We start from the raw sequence: 19,033 nt of genomic DNA on the forward strand, positions 1-19,033 counted from the left end.
AGAAGCAACACTTCTCGCGTCGCTTGCTGTCGCCGAAGTCGTGGAATGCGGGTCGCGAACGCAGACCGTCCCCCCCTTCGTCGCATGGTCTAGAAACATGTCACCAGCGCAACAAGAAGAGACAGCTCCAGCCGCAAAATCAGACTCCTCTCAATGCGCCGCCGCCGTTAATCATGCCACCGCGAGTGCGACGACACCAACAACCAAGCGGGCTTCGGCCCAGGCCAAACCCAGGCCGAAGAGCGCACCGGCTGCCCCGAACCGAGCATCAACTCATAAGAGGAAGCAGCCTGAACCTAGCTTGCTGGTCGACTTCTTTCTTGGTCGCCCATCGCCAGCGCGCGTCGCAGCGCAGCGTGAAGCATGGAAGCAACGGCGGAAATCAATATCTGCAGATGCCGCGCATGTGCGAGAGGAGTTGCGGCAAGAGATGCGTGCTGCGGCAATGCGAAGACTTCAGCAGCCTGGGCGAGTCGCCGATAAGGTATTGGCGTGGCAGAAGAAGAACGCGGAAGCAATGAAGGCTTATGGCGGTGGGGTTCCTCGGGCAGAGGATGCTGCAACAGAGCCAACGGAAGTCGCCGTTAATCTTTCGCCTGCCAGTGTCACCGAAGAAGACCGCATGCGCATTGGAGGGCGAGATAAGGTAAAGAAAAAGAAGCCGATGACAGGGGCTGCTGGGGAAAAGGATAAGGAAAACCAGAGCGCGGGGGAGAAGACCGAGGGCAATGGACAATCTTCGAAGGCGAGACTCCCGAGTAACCGGTCATCGCAATCGTCTATTCCTCTTGTAGTCAAAACCGCGCCAAAGAAGAGAATCGTGAGCGATGATCACTGGATGAAACGGGGGCAGTCCAAGACGACACCATCTGCAAGCAGTCCTGCGAAGCCAAAAGTGCAAGCGAAGCCAGCTCCCATCCCAAAAGACTTCTTGAAGCGAACCGCTCAGAACCCTTCGGTGCAGAGTAAGATCAGAGATTGGGCCCAACGGCTCGAGACATCGACCACTTCTCCTCCTCCGCCTCGGGTCAGGGAATGCTGTCGCAAGAAGTCTGCGGATAAGATGGCGCTCTCAGAGAATTCCTCGAGCAGCGCCGTAACATCTGACACGGAGTCCACCAAAACGCCGGAAGCCAAGGTCGACAATGGAAAAGTGAAAACTGCAAAGCCAACAACTTCAAAATCCGATGTCGATGACGGTATCAGGGTCAAACCTTTGATGGCATCAAAGTCCAAGCCTGATATTAATGATAGAATTCGCGTCACACCAGTCTTCGAGAAGGAACAAAAGGGTAGCAATCCCAATCCGCGGCCTATGCAGAGCACGGCATCCGATGATGGGATCAGAGTCCGAGCATTGGACGATCCCAAATCAGGTGATGGCATTAGAGTTCAGCCGCTTGATCCCAGTTCCGAGGACGATAAGTCCGTTGAGAAGTTCATGGAGAAGGATATTGCCGGCAGCAAGGCTAGTAAAAAAGTCCCAACCAAGAAGACGGCCGATAAGCTCCGTCAGAAAAAGGAGACTGAACAGGGCTTCAAGAAGCCTAGCCAAAGTATGCCCGGGAGAAAGTCTCCCATCGAGAAGACTGCAGACGTACCAACAACCAAGGAAAAGCCCGTTGAGGGGAAGACGACGACAACCACTGTCAAGTCATCCGAAGCGAAGCCCTTCAAAGAAGCAGCGGAGAAACGGCTTGCCAAGCAGAAGTCTGTTGAAAGAAAAGCCCCGTATTCTTCGTCAAAGACCACTCCCGTTGAGAGGAATTCGAGTCCCTCTAGGCCGGCGAGCACACCCAAATCTTCAGGTCAGAACATCCTGGAGTCAAACGTTGAAGATGAGACACCTGTCAAGAGAAGGCCTTCTCGGAGGCATTCGAGACGTCGCCCACGAAGCCCAAGTCCGGCCAGACGAGAAGAGGGTTTGCATGAAAAGCAGCACCGTGAATCATATTCGGACTTGTCTGGGGATGAGTCGGATAGAGTACCGCCAACTATCTTAGGAAACAAGTCATTGCCAGAAATACCGTTCGGTTCCTCTGCATTTAGTGTACTTGACTTGTCCTTGGGCACCGATCCCCAGCAGACCAAAAAACCGAAACCTCAGCGAACCCCGAGTCTCAAGGCAGTGCCTAAGGTGATCAAGAAGGTGGTGGCGGGTGCAAAAGAGATACTTCAAGAGAGTCTCGAACCCCCTCGACCACCCCCGACCGCCAACAAGCCTCAGACCATAGAATCATGGCTTAACTCAACTGTTGACCCCTTTGTGGATGCCGCGTCACCGCCAACAGTCGAGCCAATTGAGAGGGAAGCGAAGGCAGAACCCACGAAGCCAACCCCAGAAGCTGTTAAGCCGCCTATTGGACTTGAGAAGAGACCACCATCACGGGCACAGCAAGATAGCCGGCAGCATGAAGCAGCGCTCTCCACGACTCCAAAACCAGGACAGAGCCGCGAAAAGGTATCTGTGCAGTCAGAGGACCATGAAGCAACCACCAGTACGACGAAGACGACTCAAACTCCTCAATCGGTGGGCCTGAGAAGAAGCAAAGCCACAAGAAAGCCTACTATTCCGACAAAGCCAGCTACCAAGAACCCTCTCCGCGACTTTCTGAAAGAGGCCTTCTCGGGAGAGTCCGGAAAACATAAGTTTTCTCCCACAGAATACCACAGCTGTGAGGCCGACAAGCAGTCCGCATACCTAGAAAGTGATTGGGATTCGACAGAAGAGCCCCAACGACGTCCCGGTCCGGCTCAAAGCGATTACTCTTCCGCTTATGGATCAACCCTGTCCTCCGAGACCTCCAGTCATCCTCCTCCAAGGCGGCGGCCGCCAACCAACGGGATTCATGAGCTCTCCACGATCGCGTCTGAAGAGCCCAGAAGCGTAGCAACGTTTGAAACAGCTTCCGATGTCTCCCAATCTACCATAACTCGAACGACTGCCGTTGCCAAGCCAACCGAGGTGTCAAGGCAAAGGAGCCAAAAGTGCGGGCTCAAACGCCGCCTTACCAAGCACTCAGACCTTGTGTCTGTACTCTCACATCTTGACGACGGCCATCCCCCAGCTCGCTCCAGGAGCGCCAGGTCATCCAGAAGCATCCGTCGCAAGCCAAGCAAAGCCAGCAGGCAAAAGGCGGACGATCTTTTGGAGGACTTTGCTGATGATGAGTACTACTACGGCAAAGAGCTCAAGACACTCGTCGATGGTGTCATCCCAGTGCTGCTGAGAGATATTATGAATGGTGATTTTGGAGGTACCAAGGCGGATGTTACTGCAAAGTCGGTCGTCAATATGGGTATGACACTGGAAAAGCTCAAGAACTCTCACAAGCAGGTACCACTGGCTGATTTGGATGAACTTTTTGTCTGGCTGGACAATATATCTTCGATATATGATCACTACTTTGATGTTTGGCGACTCGGTTTCCACGGCATTATTATCAACCTGGCACCCAGGCTCAAGAATCCAAAGGACAATGACTCGCTTTTGGAGGCCGTCAGCTGGAATGAAGATGGCGATGTTATCATGGAGACTGGCGAACGGGTGGACGTTGCGTTCCTGCTCAAACGTCCCTTGGTCAGGGTCAAGTGGATAGTCAAGTTCCTCAAGGTGAGTCTGGTCGCTACCTCTCAATCTTGCAACTTTTCTGACTCCGATAAACCAGGCCGCGGTTGAGGTCACCGGGTCATCGGAAGCCCGTCGACTAGTCGGTGTCTACGAAGATCTCCAACAGAAGGCTCGGAAACGGTACCGGGAAGAGACTGCTCGTATGATGGACGAAGACGCCAACAATACTGACACTACTCGTTGCCGAGATCTCCGTACACTCTTCCCACTCGAGGGCGTCGTGGTAAACAAGTTGCGGCAGGTTGTTGCGCTCGATGTCTTCGAACTGGACTTGCGCCACTCTAGCGGCCAAAGGTTGGAATGCCGAGTTGAGTTGATTTTTAGGGACAATCCGGCGCTCCCTAGCGACAAGGGCGACATCTTGATTCGAGAAATCGGAAATGGCACTCGTTCATGGCTGCTTTTTCCCCCGGTGCCCAGACAATATATCTCGGCACGAAGGGATGATGATGGTCGATCCCTCACAGCTATGATCCGCGGCACACACAATGGCATTGAGTGGTATGAGTTGCTCAAGTTCTCTTCAACGAGCGAGGAGCAGATCGATTATTGGTTGAATGTGTTGGGAACTCATCCTCTTCCACCTACAACTCGAAGCAGGCCGGTAAGCATGGTGGTGGAACCAAGTCCATCCAAGCCAGATGGACTGCCAGTAGACATCCCGGTGGGAGAGCGCAGACTTCACCAGAGCAGGACAGAGACACGTGAAGACCCTCAGACTCACCCACAACATGACTCTCAGCCCGCCAAAGGGTCTTCAACTTCGCCCCTGAAGACCGTTCCCAGCCAGCATCCTCCTCAAGCTCCTCGTCCTGGCAGCACACCAATTCAATCGTTGGAGAGCTCCCCCATTGACATTGATACACCGCGACTTGCGAGACCTACCCCGAATTCGACACCATATCGTGCAGATGGTGCTCCTCCTCCACCAATTCATCGGACCCTTGGTCCCTTAAACTCGGGCTTGCTTGTACCACCGGTTGACTTTGCTTTCCGCACCCGACTGAGGAGGAAAACATCCTCTCCACTCAAGCATGAGTACCATCCATCAGATGTCTCGTCCGAAAGTTCAAGTTCCCTCAGCAGTGATGAGGATGATGTACGCCCTGATGACGACGACGATAGCGACGAAGTTTCTTCTGAAACTTCGGAAAGCTCCTCCAGTGAGGATGAACTTGAGGATGATGAGATCCCCGACACGATTCCGGGGTACAGCATCAAGGAAGACTCCAACCCGGCTGCAACTGTTTTCTCTGAGAACACTATTCTGCCGGAGCACTCTGCTTCTCAAGTAGCAGGTGCGGCCGACCGGGACCAAGCTCAAACAGAGCCGGATATCCAGCGATTTGTGGCATCCGTTTCATACTGGTCAAGCCGGAAGGGTGTGTGGAAAGATATCAACGATGGCCAACCGGCATCAATTTTGGTCCACCCTGGCTGTATGGAAGTGCACGTGTTTGACGAGCAACATGCCATTCGTCAGGCATACCAGTTGCAGACATCGTCCCTTTCCCGAACTGCCAATACGGACAAGGAGGCACCCCTCATTCTATTGGTGTTGACTCCGGTGGTTATGATCCGCCGCAGCACAGCAGTTGACCTCGAGGTCCGTAGCCCGGCGTCTCCCGAATCGCGGCTGAAGATTGATGCGACGATGTTCCGATTCCGAGCTGCCAACTTGGTGGAGGCTAAGGATCTTTATGACGCAGTCCACTTTAGCAGATTGAATAATTCACGGTATATTCAACTGAGTGAGGAAGCTCGTGTGCGTGCATTTGGTCAGATGCATGCGCAAGGCGAAGAGGACAGCATGGATGGTGATAATTCAAGCCACCGGCGGAGTTGGTTCGGGCGCAAAAACAGCTACCGTGCATCTGCACGTGCGCCCAGTGTTTCTCAGGGGAGCCTGTCTACAACGATATCTGCAGGTAGCTTCCTGCGACGACTGCTCGGCGGGGGCAATAACTCTTTCAATATTGACGAGTCATCCATCGACAGACAAAGCCATCCCGCATCGCATGGAGGGCCGGGCCTCTGCACCCCCAGCGGTTACTCTCTCTCAGGAACTAATATCTCTCCTCCCCGATCTGTTTCACTCTCCGGATCCGGCAAGAGTCTCAGTCAAAGCATTCAAAGCAGGCTCAGCAACGGTTTTGGCAGATCACCTGATAATCCCTTTCTCATTCGCTGCCATCTGAATGTCGCCAACAACCGCTGGCTTGATAAAGGCGACTGCATTCTTCACATCAGCCGACCGCCGCCGGGCGTCCGCCAAGAGCTGTCGCTGTATAATGGGCTTGAGAAGCGCATCGTCGTGACTCACGCAACTAAGAAGCAAAAGAAGGGCGTCATTGGAGGGAACGATGAAGGCACTCCACTGATCCTGCTTGACGCTGTGCTCGGCAGCAAATGCTTCAGCATGCTGGGTAGCAAGGGTATTATGTGCAGCGTGTGGGAGAATCTGAGAGATGAAGAAGGAAACATTGGTGTTGCGCCACGCAACGGGGCCATTGCCGGCCGTGTAACGAAGTGGTGTTTCCAGTGCAAGAGCGGGCAGCAGGCCCAGTGGATTATGGGCCTGTTGACGGCAGAGGTGCCAGGGTTGATTTAAGGGTTTGAGGGGAATATTACATATAAGGAGGGAGATAAAGGAGAGGAGTCCTACGTAAGTCGGAGTTTTCGCGATACTCCCATTGTGGCATGGCGGTATGGTGGGATGGGATGATCTGGACAGGCAAGGACTTGGCAATGGAGTTTGTGGATTACACTATGTGGCATTCTAGTATATACCATAATGTGATGTTTGATATAAGTGTTGTTTCATAGACATAATTTCAAGCAAAACTGTCAACTGTTACAAATAGGTACCAGGCAGGTAGACTTGGTGTTGGAGCGGGTTAGACTTATTGGCCCCAGTGCCACCATAATATGTCTACGCACATACTTCTGTGGGTATCTACAAACGGCGAGAGGCTTTTACTAGGACACGCACAGTCTTCGTTTCAACAACTATCAAGGCAGAGCTTCCGATCCTCTTTTGGATGATGCGGTACGTATTGTGGCCGCTATGGCCGCTGTGGCCAGGGCTCACAGCACAGAACCACTGAGGGTTAGGGTTCAGCTTGTGCGTAGGGGAGGGTCAAAATTGGAAAGAGTAGTGCAAAACATAAGGGTTGCTTGGGTAACTCTTACTTCATCTAACTGGCAATTCTCAGAAAGTTGTCTTTTCCATGGACACAATAGGTAAGCAAGCCTACACAACAAACCACTCAGCAAAGTGCCGACGAGTGAGGGCTAGATAATAATGGTGTCCTAGGTATTGTTCGGCTTCATATCAGGGCGTGCGGCCCTCTGTGGTTGCATCCTCTGTCCAAAGATAGGGACAGCCAATGAAAGTCGATTGCGTGTGCTCAAGGTGGGTCCAATCTGTTGGTCTGTCGCAAGTTCACAGCCGCCTTGCCCTTGCATTTCAGTGACGCGTTCCCTTGCGCGCCTTTTCCTAGAAACCTCCCGGGCCTCACAGCCATCGCTCGTGTCAAATCTACGCCTTGCAACTCTCAGCAGCCACAGCGGATTTTCTGACTTTAAATACCTCTCAGAAACTCAATCTAACAACACCTGGCAGAGCACTTTTCTAAATTTTTTTTGCTCGTCCCTCTCTCCGTTTTTGTTTTTAACCTTGCTGAGACAGTAAAGACTGTCGCGCCGCCGTCTCCACAATGGTCGACTACAGCTCTATGAAAGTTCCCGAGCTCAAGAAGCTTCTCTCCGAGCGTAGCCTCCCTCAGTCTGGCAATAAGGCAGACCTTATCGCCCGTCTCCAAGAGTACGACAAGCAACTGGCTGCCAAAAATGCGGAGCCGCAGGCCGGTAAGCCTTCTACCTTCGAAGTCCTCTCACGAAGCGCCGACGACCCATGACTTCACGTCCTTATCATTTCCTCTGTTTTCTTTTGGCGTCGCGAGTGCCGGGTTCATCACAAGTACCATCCGGCGACTCGCTTCCTGAACATTGCGCAAAGACCGCCTTCTCAGATCCGTCGCTCGATCGGCGAGAGACGATCCTGAAACCCCCTCGCTGACCACAAACCCAACGAGCAATCAGACTCCAAGAAGCCTGCTCCTGCTGAGGATGAGATCGATTACGAGGATGACGACCTTCCGGCGACCACAACTACCACTACCGCGACCAAAGACAACAAGGATACCGTAGCCGAGAAGCCTGCGGCCAACGAGAACGCACCATCTGCTGTCTCGGCTCCCACTGCCAGTACCGAGGAAAAGAAGACGGAGCCTGCCGCTACAACTTCTGCAACAACATCCGAGAAAGCCGCAGAAGAGAAGAAAACTGAAGATGCCGCCACTGCCAAGACGACATCGTCCTTCACACAGAACCTTCCTCCCACCGACGCGAAGACGGAAGCCGAAAAGCGCGCTGCGCGCGCCGCCCGTTTTGGTTTGGATGTCCAGTCGGAAGAAGCCAAAAAGGCTGCTCGCGCGGCTAGATTTGGCCTGCCGCAGGAGGCAGTGGCCGCTCTCGACAGTGCTCTGCCCGAGCGTGTTCCTCGTAAACGTGGTCGCAGTGGTGAGGGTGACAGCGAGGCCCGTGACAACAAGAGGCGCGATCGTCACGGTCCCGCTGGTCGGAATCACCAAGGCCGCGTTAGTTCTGGTCGGCATCAGCCTCGTCGTGGCGGCGGCGGTGGTGGAAACAGGGGCAATGGGTACGCCAATGCCAGGAAGGGCAACAACAACGGCCCGAAGCCTGCAGTTAAGAAAATCGCGGATGATCCGGTTGAGAGGGCGAAGATGGAGGCCAGAGCTAAAAGGTTCGCTGCCAAGCCTGCTTCTTCTTAAGGCTTGAGGGAGGCCGGATTGCTTTGAAGGGAGAGATATCGATGACTGAGTGACTTTGCAATCGTGTACGGCTGAATCGTTCCTGCAAGCTTGCTTGTTCACTCTTCTCCTTTCCCTCTCCATGTCTTCATCAGAGTTGCGCCCACGTTTGCCATGCCCTTGTTCTTGTGGCTAGTCTTGGGGCTGGACGAGACGATATGGCTGGCGATGAATGAGGGTTATGAACAAGATGACATTGGAAGGACTGTAATGATGAGAGAGGACGGGCATGTTCCCCCATCATGTTACGGCTATCCGCTTGCATAATTTCCATTACCTCACTTTTCCTTCTTTTCGTCCTTCCTGTGATTTCTGCTTCATCTTTGTTCCGTTGGGAAGTGGAAGGTGTGGGAACTCGTGTGTCAATGGGATGGATAAACAGACAGATAATGTGCTTTAAAATTCGGGCGTTATTGGTCATAACTCTCTACTGGTAAACTGGTGATGTCTTCAGCTTTTAATGGTGGGCATGTTGCTGAATCAAAGCCAGACAGTCAACAACGGCAACGACCATGTGTATTGGTTCCGCTAGCTCATTGGGTATATCTGCGCAGCCTGAGTTCCATACATGCAGATTCTATTCTCCCATAAGCTTTGTACCATTGGGCATTGATCTACAACATTGCCCGCCGACTGAGTAAAGCTCCGGTCGCGGAGCAGCAACGCGACACAACTGTATCATCAGCTACCAGTTAACAATTGGCACTCTGACGTAATTACCTAGTTATCTAAGGACTTGTGTTGCCTCAAGAGGTAAAGATAGGCTCAGGCAGATAGGTGACGGCTCCGCAGATACCTACCTAGCTTGGCCGTAGTAAAGATAGGAAAGAGCCGTGAGAAACATGATCATCGGCCTACCGTAGGTAGTGCTGTCACTAGTTCGATGAGAATAGATAAGAATTGAGGTGGTATATGAAGTTGATGGACAATTATCAGTTCAGAGTGCAGTCGACAGGTTGCTCTGGCAGGTCTGACAAGTTGTGAGCTTAGAGTTCCGCCCAGAGAAAGGATGTAGACAAGTAATCGTTCTTAAGTTAGCCCCTGGCGTTGTTAACCGTAGCCACCATTCCTGACCTAGACCAGTCCAGGCCAAGAGTTCACCCTACAATGGTGGAAAGCACATCTTCGATACTTCCTGACTCGACATTCTGAAGTTCTTGCCATAGGCGGTGGGTTACACCAAGACTGGCCACGGAACATGGGCGCGACATCATCTTTGATGGACAAGAACCAGACAAGAAGAGGGAAGCTCGCTTTGGAAATGCAAAGGACTTCTGGGAGTTTGGTCTCGGGATGGCCACCCTACTTGTTATGCAAACCTGAGAGCACTGGTTCCTACATCGTATGCTCAAGAAGACCCAGATATCGAACGTCTAAAATGTCAGGCATGTACCCTGGTAGTAAGTGACAACTCTTTCATACAGGCTTAAAAAGGCAGTCAGGCGATCACGTTACGGACAAGGCAAACCTAGAGTACATGACTTGCAGGTGTTTGTGTGACGGGTCGGCTGCGTGTTTGGTACTGGACCGCAGATCAGAGAAGTAAGGAGTAAAGGAGAAGGCGGTGTTAGTCACGGCTGTAGGGTGCAGACTGCGCGGACCTTCAGGCTGCTATTATGTTCCATTCTGCGTTGTGCATGACGAGATTACTTGATCTTATCAGACAGGCTTGGACTTACTCTTACTTCATTTCGATCAATCCCTTCGGATGTGAGCATGCTCGTTGGATGTTGTCAGTAAAGAATGAGGACAACCTGCCAAGGCCAAGAACAAGTGACGCAAGAGGGCTCCTGCTACTCAGTTGCCAGTCCTTTAGCTTCCTACCAGGTAGCCACTCAAATCGCTTAGAATCGACCAGTGAGATATGAGACCGGCTTTCCTCCGTGTCCCTGGTTAGCGTTCTCCACCGGTCTTACAACTGGACCACAGGCGTAAATTCTTCAGGTGAGTCACCTTGCACAGAAGCGAGGGCGAATTTTCCTTTTTAAACGGCTCGAGAACTATGAATTTAAACGCCACGTCAGTAGTTCCGAGTGCTATCAATAGACGAGGCGAACGAGGGCGGCTTTGATCCAAACGTGGACTGTGGCTGAGTGCCGACGGGGGATGGGCTTTTGGTATCTAGGCCTTCTTCAGGGAGACGAGTGCCACGGCTGAAGAGCAAAAAGGCATCAGCGGTACAACATACCGCCATATGTCCCGCAGCATGCAGATTGTGCCCAAACAATGACCCAACACTCTGGGAGCATCGACAAGGTTGTCCATTGTCTTCGATCCGGCGGTCGGTGAGCTGATCGGCAACACATGAGGTGGTACAACATCCCCCAAGTCAGCCTTGCCCCGCGCACGAGGGAGCCTCATGTCCGCGCGTTGACGATGCCAACTCATCAGGCTCAAGTTCTCATGACTCTGAGTCCTGGAGAATTGCGTCATAGCTCCATGCTAGTCCTAACAATCAAATAGCGAAAATTTGAAGGCTGGAACTAAGAGTAGCCCGGCGAGTTTGTTTGCTGATATCATGGACTCGGCAGGTGTATGCTCTAGTGCCTAGTGCCATACTCTGTGTATTGGCAGGGTCCAAATCTCAAAACTTTGATCCGTTCGGCAGCCGGATCGCCCATTCGCATAAACGCCCGTTATTTGATCAGAGCAAAGAGCGGGGTTTATGTTTGGAGCGGCTTTCATCGGCCAATATCCTGCGTTCCCATCGTGGAGCCGGAACTTTGGCCTACCCGAGTGATACGGTTCGACGCTTCCCCAACGTACACAATTGACTCTGATCCTTACGGCTAATCTCTAGGAAATGCAGTCGGGGTCTGCCAGGGGCAGCGAAACATGCTTCGTTGCTCAGAGACTCGCATCAGTAGCAATATAAAGAACACAAAAGAGCACATGCATACCTCGGTACCTACATAGCAGGGCGTATGTAGCGTAATACTTGTGGTTGCTGGGTGAGACATGCATGTGTCAAGTAGTGCGATCGAGAAGCAAATCGATCGTCTTTTAAGCGCATTGAACAAGGGCAGCATACAGGTTGCTTGGAAAGAGTTCCAGGCGACTAACAAGAGTAGAGCCCCGAAGATGTGAGCAACGATGATGTACATGCTGCTCAGTGGAAGGAGGGATGTCATTAGACAAACAGCTTCGAAACTTCGGCCAATCGCAGAGTGTAGAGGCTCTGAAACTCTAGTCACCCCACGGAACCCATTCTCCTGTTTACGTTAATTGGAACACAAGGGAGACGCCGTCGAAAAAAAAAAAAAGCCAGCTGGCGCTGTTAGGCTAAATCAGCCGTTTATCTTGTTATGTCTTGGATGTTGGGGTAAAAGGAGAAAGGGGCAGGAGAGGATTGTGGAATGGATGTTGACCTATATAGTCCAGAATTATAGGACCTCAACAATACGCATGAATTACAACCTACAGTGCCCTCGCCAACGATTAGATACGAAGGTATTTACGCCTGACTTGGCACCGAAGTACTACTTACAAGGAGACTATGAACCCTGAGCATTCGCATGTTGGACCTGTGGTCTGTGGGAGCTTCCTCCAATGCCCAAAGTCTAGCAGGCTCTCTGTACGCATACCTACATTCACAAACGGCGAACCCTCAACGAGGCACTGTTGGGTGGGTGACGTTGACTGGTGACTGGAATCCCGTCCAGGTCTGACTCTACGATCCAAGACATTCCCTTGCCGGCCTGTTCATGCACCTTTGCGCTAGGCCAGCCCACCTGGAAAGTCGACGCGAAGGGAGGTGGCAAACTTCCAAAAGAGTCTCCCCATCTGGGGCAATATCGCACTATCCTAAAGTCAACACGGAATGTTGGACTACAGCAGTAGGGGCTAAGATAAAACGCAGGCTGCTTGCGCTATGTTATAGGCACGATGCACGCAAGGAGCAAACAGTTTGGGAAGAGCTTGCTCAGCTCCAGGCTCGAGAGACGAATGTACGATCTAAACAGCCCAGTAACAGCAACCCAGCTCATGTTGAATGTTCACGGTCTAATCAAAGAGATGAAACAGATGACTGGGAAGCCGCTGTGCACTCAGGGTCAAGTAATCCGTACGAATCCGCACTGTGCAGACGATCGAAGACTTCAATCGCTGGGAATATAGACCTGCGGCCCAATGGCACTGCAAAGTGCTTTCTCTGGATCCTCATAGGACACCGGTTGTATGCAAAGCCCAGGACTGGTCCAGTCCTTGGGCGAGTCTTGAGCACATGGGGGTGCGAGAGACCTGCAGGGCAAGCGTCTAGCAGCCCACGGCGGGACTGATGAGCTGTGGATTGGCTTTCGCCTGAAAACCCCACCAAGCTGCTTGTCGTCGCTCCTGCCAAGGCCAGACCCACTTTTTAGCTCAGCATTCCAAGTTGGGACCACAGTCAAAGCCCAAGTGCAAACACAGGACGCTCGGCTGCCTCGCAGGAGCGTGCATGAAGCACGCCTCACCCGCCGGTTCCCTCGTACATCGCTTTCCTCCGTGCCGGACAGCTCATCAGTGGCTGGTGTTTACGTTCCCACGCGCCGACTGGAACCGTTAGCCCAGCAGCAGCGGATCCTCGCTCGTCTTCTGCTCTCGTCGCGGCTAGTCCACATGACTTTGGCGACGTCGTCGCTTGTGGTTGCAGGGCGGGCCCGAGAGGCTTGCCCTGATGTCTACATACGTCCCACAATATCTACGACGCTACGCCACTCAGGCGAAGGGAAGATTTGCAGAAGCATAGCCTGTACAAGCGTATGTATCTTGCTCTGCTCCTCTCTCCGAGCCTGGAGCTCTCATTTTTTTTTTGGTCCGGGACGATGATTTTCATAGCCCGGGCTTGGCCGACATCAGCTATCAACACCCCGGCGATCGGACGACAGGCTGGCATCGATTAACTAAAGCCTGTCTCTTCACCGTCTTCTTGCCGTTTTGTAACGTTCTGCTCTTCTTGCTCTCTGTATTGACTGCCAGCGCTGTGGCCTCTGGTGTTGGTGTTGTCATTTCCCTCTCCATCTCCACTGCTGAGTTGGCAAGTTTGGGAGGCAACTCGTCCACTCTGTGCTCTTCCTTTGCCTGCCAAAGTTACCCTCTGTGGCCCCGAAAACATACCATATCTCCAGCCTTCTTCTTCTTTTTACCCTTGTGTTTCTTCTGGAAACACAGATCGAGCTGGACTCAGAATCAAACTAAGACGGCGCCAGCGCTTGTTGCCCTCTCCCACCATCGCCCCCCTTCCCTTCCAAAGTGTGCTTGCAAGCTTGTGTGACACACCAGTCCCTCGCTCCCTCATCCCCCTCAACACTCTGAGCTTGGCTCTGCAGGATTCTGATAACAAGCGCAGTCCCAAGGCTCATCTGTTGATCCTTCTTTTTATCTTTTGGGCTTCTTTTCTCCTTTGTGTTTGAGAGCTGCCGGTCTGCTCGCTTCTCACAACCCCTCCCTGCTTTTGGAAGGTTTTGCATAGGCTACACTATTGGCAGCCTAGTAATTGGACTTCTGGCCTAATATTGGAACTATATACGTCTTGTAGCAAGGCCAGCCGGAGACTTTTTGATACAATCTGAACGTTATGGCCAAGTGGATGGGCCCTTGAGCTCAAGGTTGTCCAGCTCGCTTCTGACCGGTCTCAAAACTTTGAACTAACTCCCACCAGATACAAGTGCCGTGCCTTTCACGCCACATCTCATGTCACGAGTTCACTGAGCAGCGGTGATTATGGTCCAAAAGCCGAGTCCGCCAAAGGCAACAAAACAACAATGGCTTCCAGGAGGCCAGGGGTGCATAATTTTGGATGGTCGGGAAGCACTGGGTCAAAGGAACCGCGAGTGGCAACGGAAATTCGGAGAACAATCAAGACAGGCATCAAATTTCCGGAGAAGGAGACCGAGCCAAGTCCCCGGTCGATCCGGGCCCTACCACAACCCAGCGTCTCCAACCGACTACCACAACCTTCATCTCATCGACGCCTGACAGACAGCAAATCCGAGGAACCACGTCTTGTCCAGCGACATCGGTCTCAAGATTCCGCTGGAAGTTCCCGCAGCTTGTCGTCAAAGAGTCCCTCTGGGCCGTCCTCCTCAATTCCATCATCCACCAAGCTTTCAACTTCTGCTCTCAAGACTCGAAAGGTTCTAAGACGAAAACGTTCAGGACTGTCACAAGATACAGCTTCCAGCCAAGCCCATGCCCACAATGACTCGACTGGAACGATTTCTTCGGCTTCGCAGCCTCGGTCCCAGACCCCTTTGGACCTTTCAACGACTGTCCAGATTGATCGAGACTTGGCACAGAGCCCAACAGAAATCAGGGTAGCACAGCAGGTTGAAATATCCAAGAGCCAGGCAGTCACCATATATCCAGAACTGGACAGATACAGAGATGTCTCTACTCAGAATCGAGCCGAAACTCCCGGTTCCAATGTCCCTCCTCGGATAACTACTGACGATCTCCCCCCTCCAACGCCTTTGTTCTCCGGAAACAGCAGTCAAAGTGCCTTCAGTGGCAGCCCTTCGACGAGATGGTCTGAATCACCAGGCCCTGGTCCTTATAGCCGGGACACCACACCCACATCCTTCTCATCACACTCTCCAGGACTTGTGGCACCTATACGTATCGCTCCGTCTGGCTCCCTAAGTCGGCCGCCGGTAACGCGAAGAAGAGCTGGAAGTCTCTCCAATGAGGTCGTCTCGCCAGGTCCTGATCCACAGGGCCTACCAGCCGTCAAAGAGCTGCCTAGCTCTGCTTCCTCCAACTCGACAGTTCGTGCCACAGAGAAGGATTCAAGCATGCAGAAGATCAATACGCTACCCGTTCCGAACTCTGATGAGAGCCGAGAAGTTGGATCGCCATCCAATACTTCACTCAAGCCTTCACACCACCAAATAACATCAGCGCCTCTGGGACGCACTAATTCAGTTGCACGGTCACGCTTACCTAAAGCAACACAACCAGCCGCTTCTGCAAGGCCAACTCCTCCCCCGAGACCTAGCCGCGATGGCACTCCCGATCTGCAAGGGCAGCTAGAGCTTCCAATCCCAATAATCCATAGCAACCTGTCTGTAACTTCTATACCGGAGAGGCGAGAAAGTGGTCAGTTGATTCCAACTTCTTCCAGCAGGTCAGGATCTGTGTCAGCTCCGTCAGATCGGACAACTCATTCGAGGACTTCATCAAAAGAGGCTGGGTTGCCAACATTGACAACCGGCGAGGGTGTAAGGATTCCATCAAGACAAGGCTCGTCTGGACCAACTCGAACACCAAGTCCTGCTATTTCGACTTTCAAATCTAGATTTGGGCTTTTCGGCAGGCGGGCCAAAACGGCTCCTGAGCCAGCGCCACAGGTGAGAAAGGAAGATAAAAAGGACCGACCGCCAAGAAAGGGGCCAGCAGCTGGGACAGGGCATGAAGGCTATGGACGAATTGGCTCAGTGCGCCGGAAGACTAGTCTTTCACATGCGAGCCGCGCAATTCCTGGTACAATGTCCTCGCAGGACAGCTCTAGCAGCAATCAGTCTTTGGATAAGTTCTTGAAGGAGAGGATGGCTCCGGTCATCATCGCTGGTGGCGAGGTTATCGAAAACAGGAACCTGAGCATGGAACTCTCCCGCACTGAAAGCAACAGAAGCTCTGTTTTCCGACGGCCGAGTGTTGAGTCTCGAAACAGCTCCCAGGTGTCCTTGGCGTCTCGTGAAGTCCCCAAGAGAACCTTATGGCCATCCCCGTTTCCCCGAAATTCCGGGCAAAGCTCATCGCTAAGTGCCCGTCGACCCTCTGAGAGCAGCGAGTCTGATTTCCCTGGGAAAAAGCCGACCATAGCGCTTAGAAGATCCATACAAAGACTCAAGTCTGGAAAGCAGGATTCGCCGAAAATACCCAAGCCGATCATTACTACAACTCCTGTTATGTCACCACCGTTGACGAGTTTGGATGCCAGCATCCTGTCAAATGACTCCCTCGCAGAACCTTCGATGATCCCAAACGCTGTATCATCCGCTTCGACAGATCTCTCCGCCCCTAAGAAGCTCATCAAAAAGGCGCGAACTCCGAGGTGTTGGAATCTGTTTGGTCGATCACAGGCCGAGAAGGACGAGTCTGCGCCAAAAACCGTGACTGCCACTGTCAAGGTTGTACCGAGCAAGCCGGTTGCGTTCTACACTATATTGGACGGATCAGAGCAGGATGACAATGAATCGTTGGATGTGGAAGAGGTTCTCCGTGAGGCCAAGGTCATACCTGATACCTTGGGACAAAATGGAAGCAGAAGACCGCCTGTGGTTCAGAACTCGACCACAGCTGCCTCTCCGAGTACCGCTCAGCCTGTTTTTGAGCCAGCAACCAGGGTCGGGCGAGCTGCGACAGTCCCAGAAACGATTCCGAATCAGCGTCTTGCGTCTACTTCACAGGCGGACCCTCTCCCGGCATCAGAACAACAGCCTACCTCGACGGATACCACCAAGGTGACGAGCCGGCCAAGTAGGCTTCCACAGATCGGCCGCATCCCGAAGGTTGGGAGCACCAAAACTACCCTGACGTCCCCAAAGAGTTCCTCATCGAGACAAATCACTCGGCTCAGCACACTGAAAACATCACCAAAGCCTGTCACCCAAGACGATTCGAAGGGCAAGGAGCCCAGCGTTCCTAGTCAAACCATGACACACCCAGACGATGATGGACGCGTGTTCAAAGATCCTTCCAATATCTCGGCCTTAATCCATTGTATTCCACGCTATTCGCCGCCGATTCCTCGCCAACCTGCGCAGGAGTTCCTCTCATTTTCTCCTCCGCAAGACTCGACTACGACGACGGCGTCATCCGACAGCTCGTGTGCTTTCCCCAACTATGCCAATGCGATCGGGATTGTACCGGAATCCCATGCTCCTCTCACTGAGGACGAAATCTGGGATGAGTACAATGACCTGCTTGGAGAGGACACGATCCAGTTCTCCGCAATGGAGGGGCCATCGGTTCCCAAACCCCTAAGGCTTGAGAGAGATAAGGCGAAGGAGATCGAACCATCTCTTGAGTCTCCAACGCTCAGCCCTCCTCCTTTAGGCAGCCTCGTCGAGGTGCTGCGATCATCGAGTGTTCGTGGCTCTGATGTCCTGCAACAGGCCACAAGGGGAGTGAACGGTGAAAGGATATCGGCTTTGCCAACTTCAATTCCGGAGAGCGGAAATCTGGCCACCACGGACGACAGCAATCCAGAAGCCGAACCGAACCAAGAAATTATCTCACTTGAGAAACAGGTTCGGCTGTCAGATGCCAGTGGAAGCAGTCAAGGCTCGGATGATTCCTCGCCGCTCGCTCAGGTCAACCTTCGCGTCGGCTCCATGACAGTGAGCAAGTGGCTTACTTTCGGTCATGTTTTGTTCAGTCCTGTCCGCGACGAGCTGATTCCCGTCTCCGGCTCTCTGAATCGTCCTTCGATTCTGGTGATTGACGGTCTAGGCAATGATGACTGGTCCTTTTACGCCGCAGAGACATATCCGGCTGCGACTTTCTTCAACCTCTCTCCTCGCGCTCCACTCCCAGCAGAATACCGGACCGAGTCATCATTTCCGCTTACTCCTCCAAACCACCATCAAGTCCAGTATCTTTCGTACAGGGATAAATTTCCATTTGGCGCCAACAGCTTCACCGCCGTCGTCTTTCGTTTCCCTGCTGCGGCCCCCGAGAGCCATTACCGCAACATCATTTCAGAAGCCCGTCGTGTCCTCCAACCTGGTGGATATATTGAGCTCTCGATCCTCGATGTGGATTTGAACCAAATGGGCAATCGTTGCCGCCGTGCAGTGCGCCGGCTGAAGGAGCGGATTCACATCACATCCCCCGACATCAGCCTTGCCCCTGCGTCTGACCTGATCCTTCGGCTCATGGGGCGGCGCGGCTTTATCGACATTAAGAGTTGCCGTGTTGGTGTCCCCGTTGCGAGCTCTATTGCGAAATCCCTCTCAGGAACCAACAGCAGCGACCCTAACAAGTCGGTGGAGGAGAAAAAGAAGTACAAGGACAAGCGCAGCCTCCCGGAGATGATGGACGATGAGAGCCCTGTTGCAGATGAAAGCATTGCCAAGTCTGTTGCAAAGGTCGGCCGCTGGTGGTACACACGTTGCTACGAGAGTGCAGCTGGCGTCGGAATAGACGGAGATGACAATGAGCAGCCGAGCTATCGCAGCATGTGGAGCGATAAGGCACTGCTCGCCGAGTGTGAGCAGTGGGGTACTAGCCTGAAGCTGATGGTTTGTCATGCGAGAGTGCCAGAGGGGCCAGCGCGTGTCGCAAGTATTTGAATCTTATATCGTACCTCAATCTCCAGCATTTTGATTTATTATCTTGTTATGTTCCTCTTCTTTTCCCGGTTATCAGCGTTATGATGGTCATGAATTGGAGCATGACCAGAATCATCAAGACCAAGAGGGCGCGAGCCCGAGGGTATTTCTCCTCTATCTTCCACGTTTTCCATTTTCTTTTCCGGAAATCTTCACGCAGTCGACTGGTGCGAAGCGGGATGACACTTGGTTGA

The 19,033-nt window shown here is 52.7% G+C and overlaps 3 protein-coding genes across 3 annotated transcripts; all 3 read left to right on the forward strand.

The window, feature by feature from the left end:
- Positions 1-97: 97 nt before the first annotated feature.
- On the forward strand, positions 98-6,242 carry CTHT_0068180 (uncharacterized protein; the record flags this gene model as incomplete). The annotated part of the gene is made up of 2 exons (XM_006697045.1): positions 98-3,613; positions 3,669-6,242. The coding sequence occupies 2 exons, from the start codon at positions 98-100 to the stop codon at positions 6,240-6,242; spliced, it is 6,090 nt and encodes a 2,029-aa protein (XP_006697108.1).
- Positions 6,243-7,350: 1,108 nt separating this feature from the next.
- CTHT_0068190 (uncharacterized protein) lies at positions 7,351-8,487 on the forward strand (the record flags this gene model as incomplete). The annotated part of the gene is made up of 2 exons (XM_006697046.1): positions 7,351-7,501; positions 7,736-8,487. 2 exons carry the CDS (start codon positions 7,351-7,353, stop codon positions 8,485-8,487), a joined length of 903 nt encoding a protein of 300 aa, XP_006697109.1.
- A 7,502-nt stretch (positions 8,488-15,989) lies between these two features.
- CTHT_0068200 (uncharacterized protein) lies at positions 15,990-18,800 on the forward strand (the record flags this gene model as incomplete). Its single annotated transcript, XM_006697047.1, has 1 exon — positions 15,990-18,800. One exon carries the CDS (start codon positions 15,990-15,992, stop codon positions 18,798-18,800), a length of 2,811 nt encoding a protein of 936 aa, XP_006697110.1.
- Between the last annotated feature and the right edge of the window lie 233 nt (positions 18,801-19,033).

The sequence above is a fragment of the Thermochaetoides thermophila genome (genome assembly GCF_000221225.1).
Source record: "Thermochaetoides thermophila DSM 1495 unplaced genomic scaffold scf7180000011822, whole genome shotgun sequence".
Classification (NCBI taxonomy): Eukaryota; Fungi; Ascomycota; class Sordariomycetes; order Sordariales; family Chaetomiaceae; genus Thermochaetoides; species Thermochaetoides thermophila.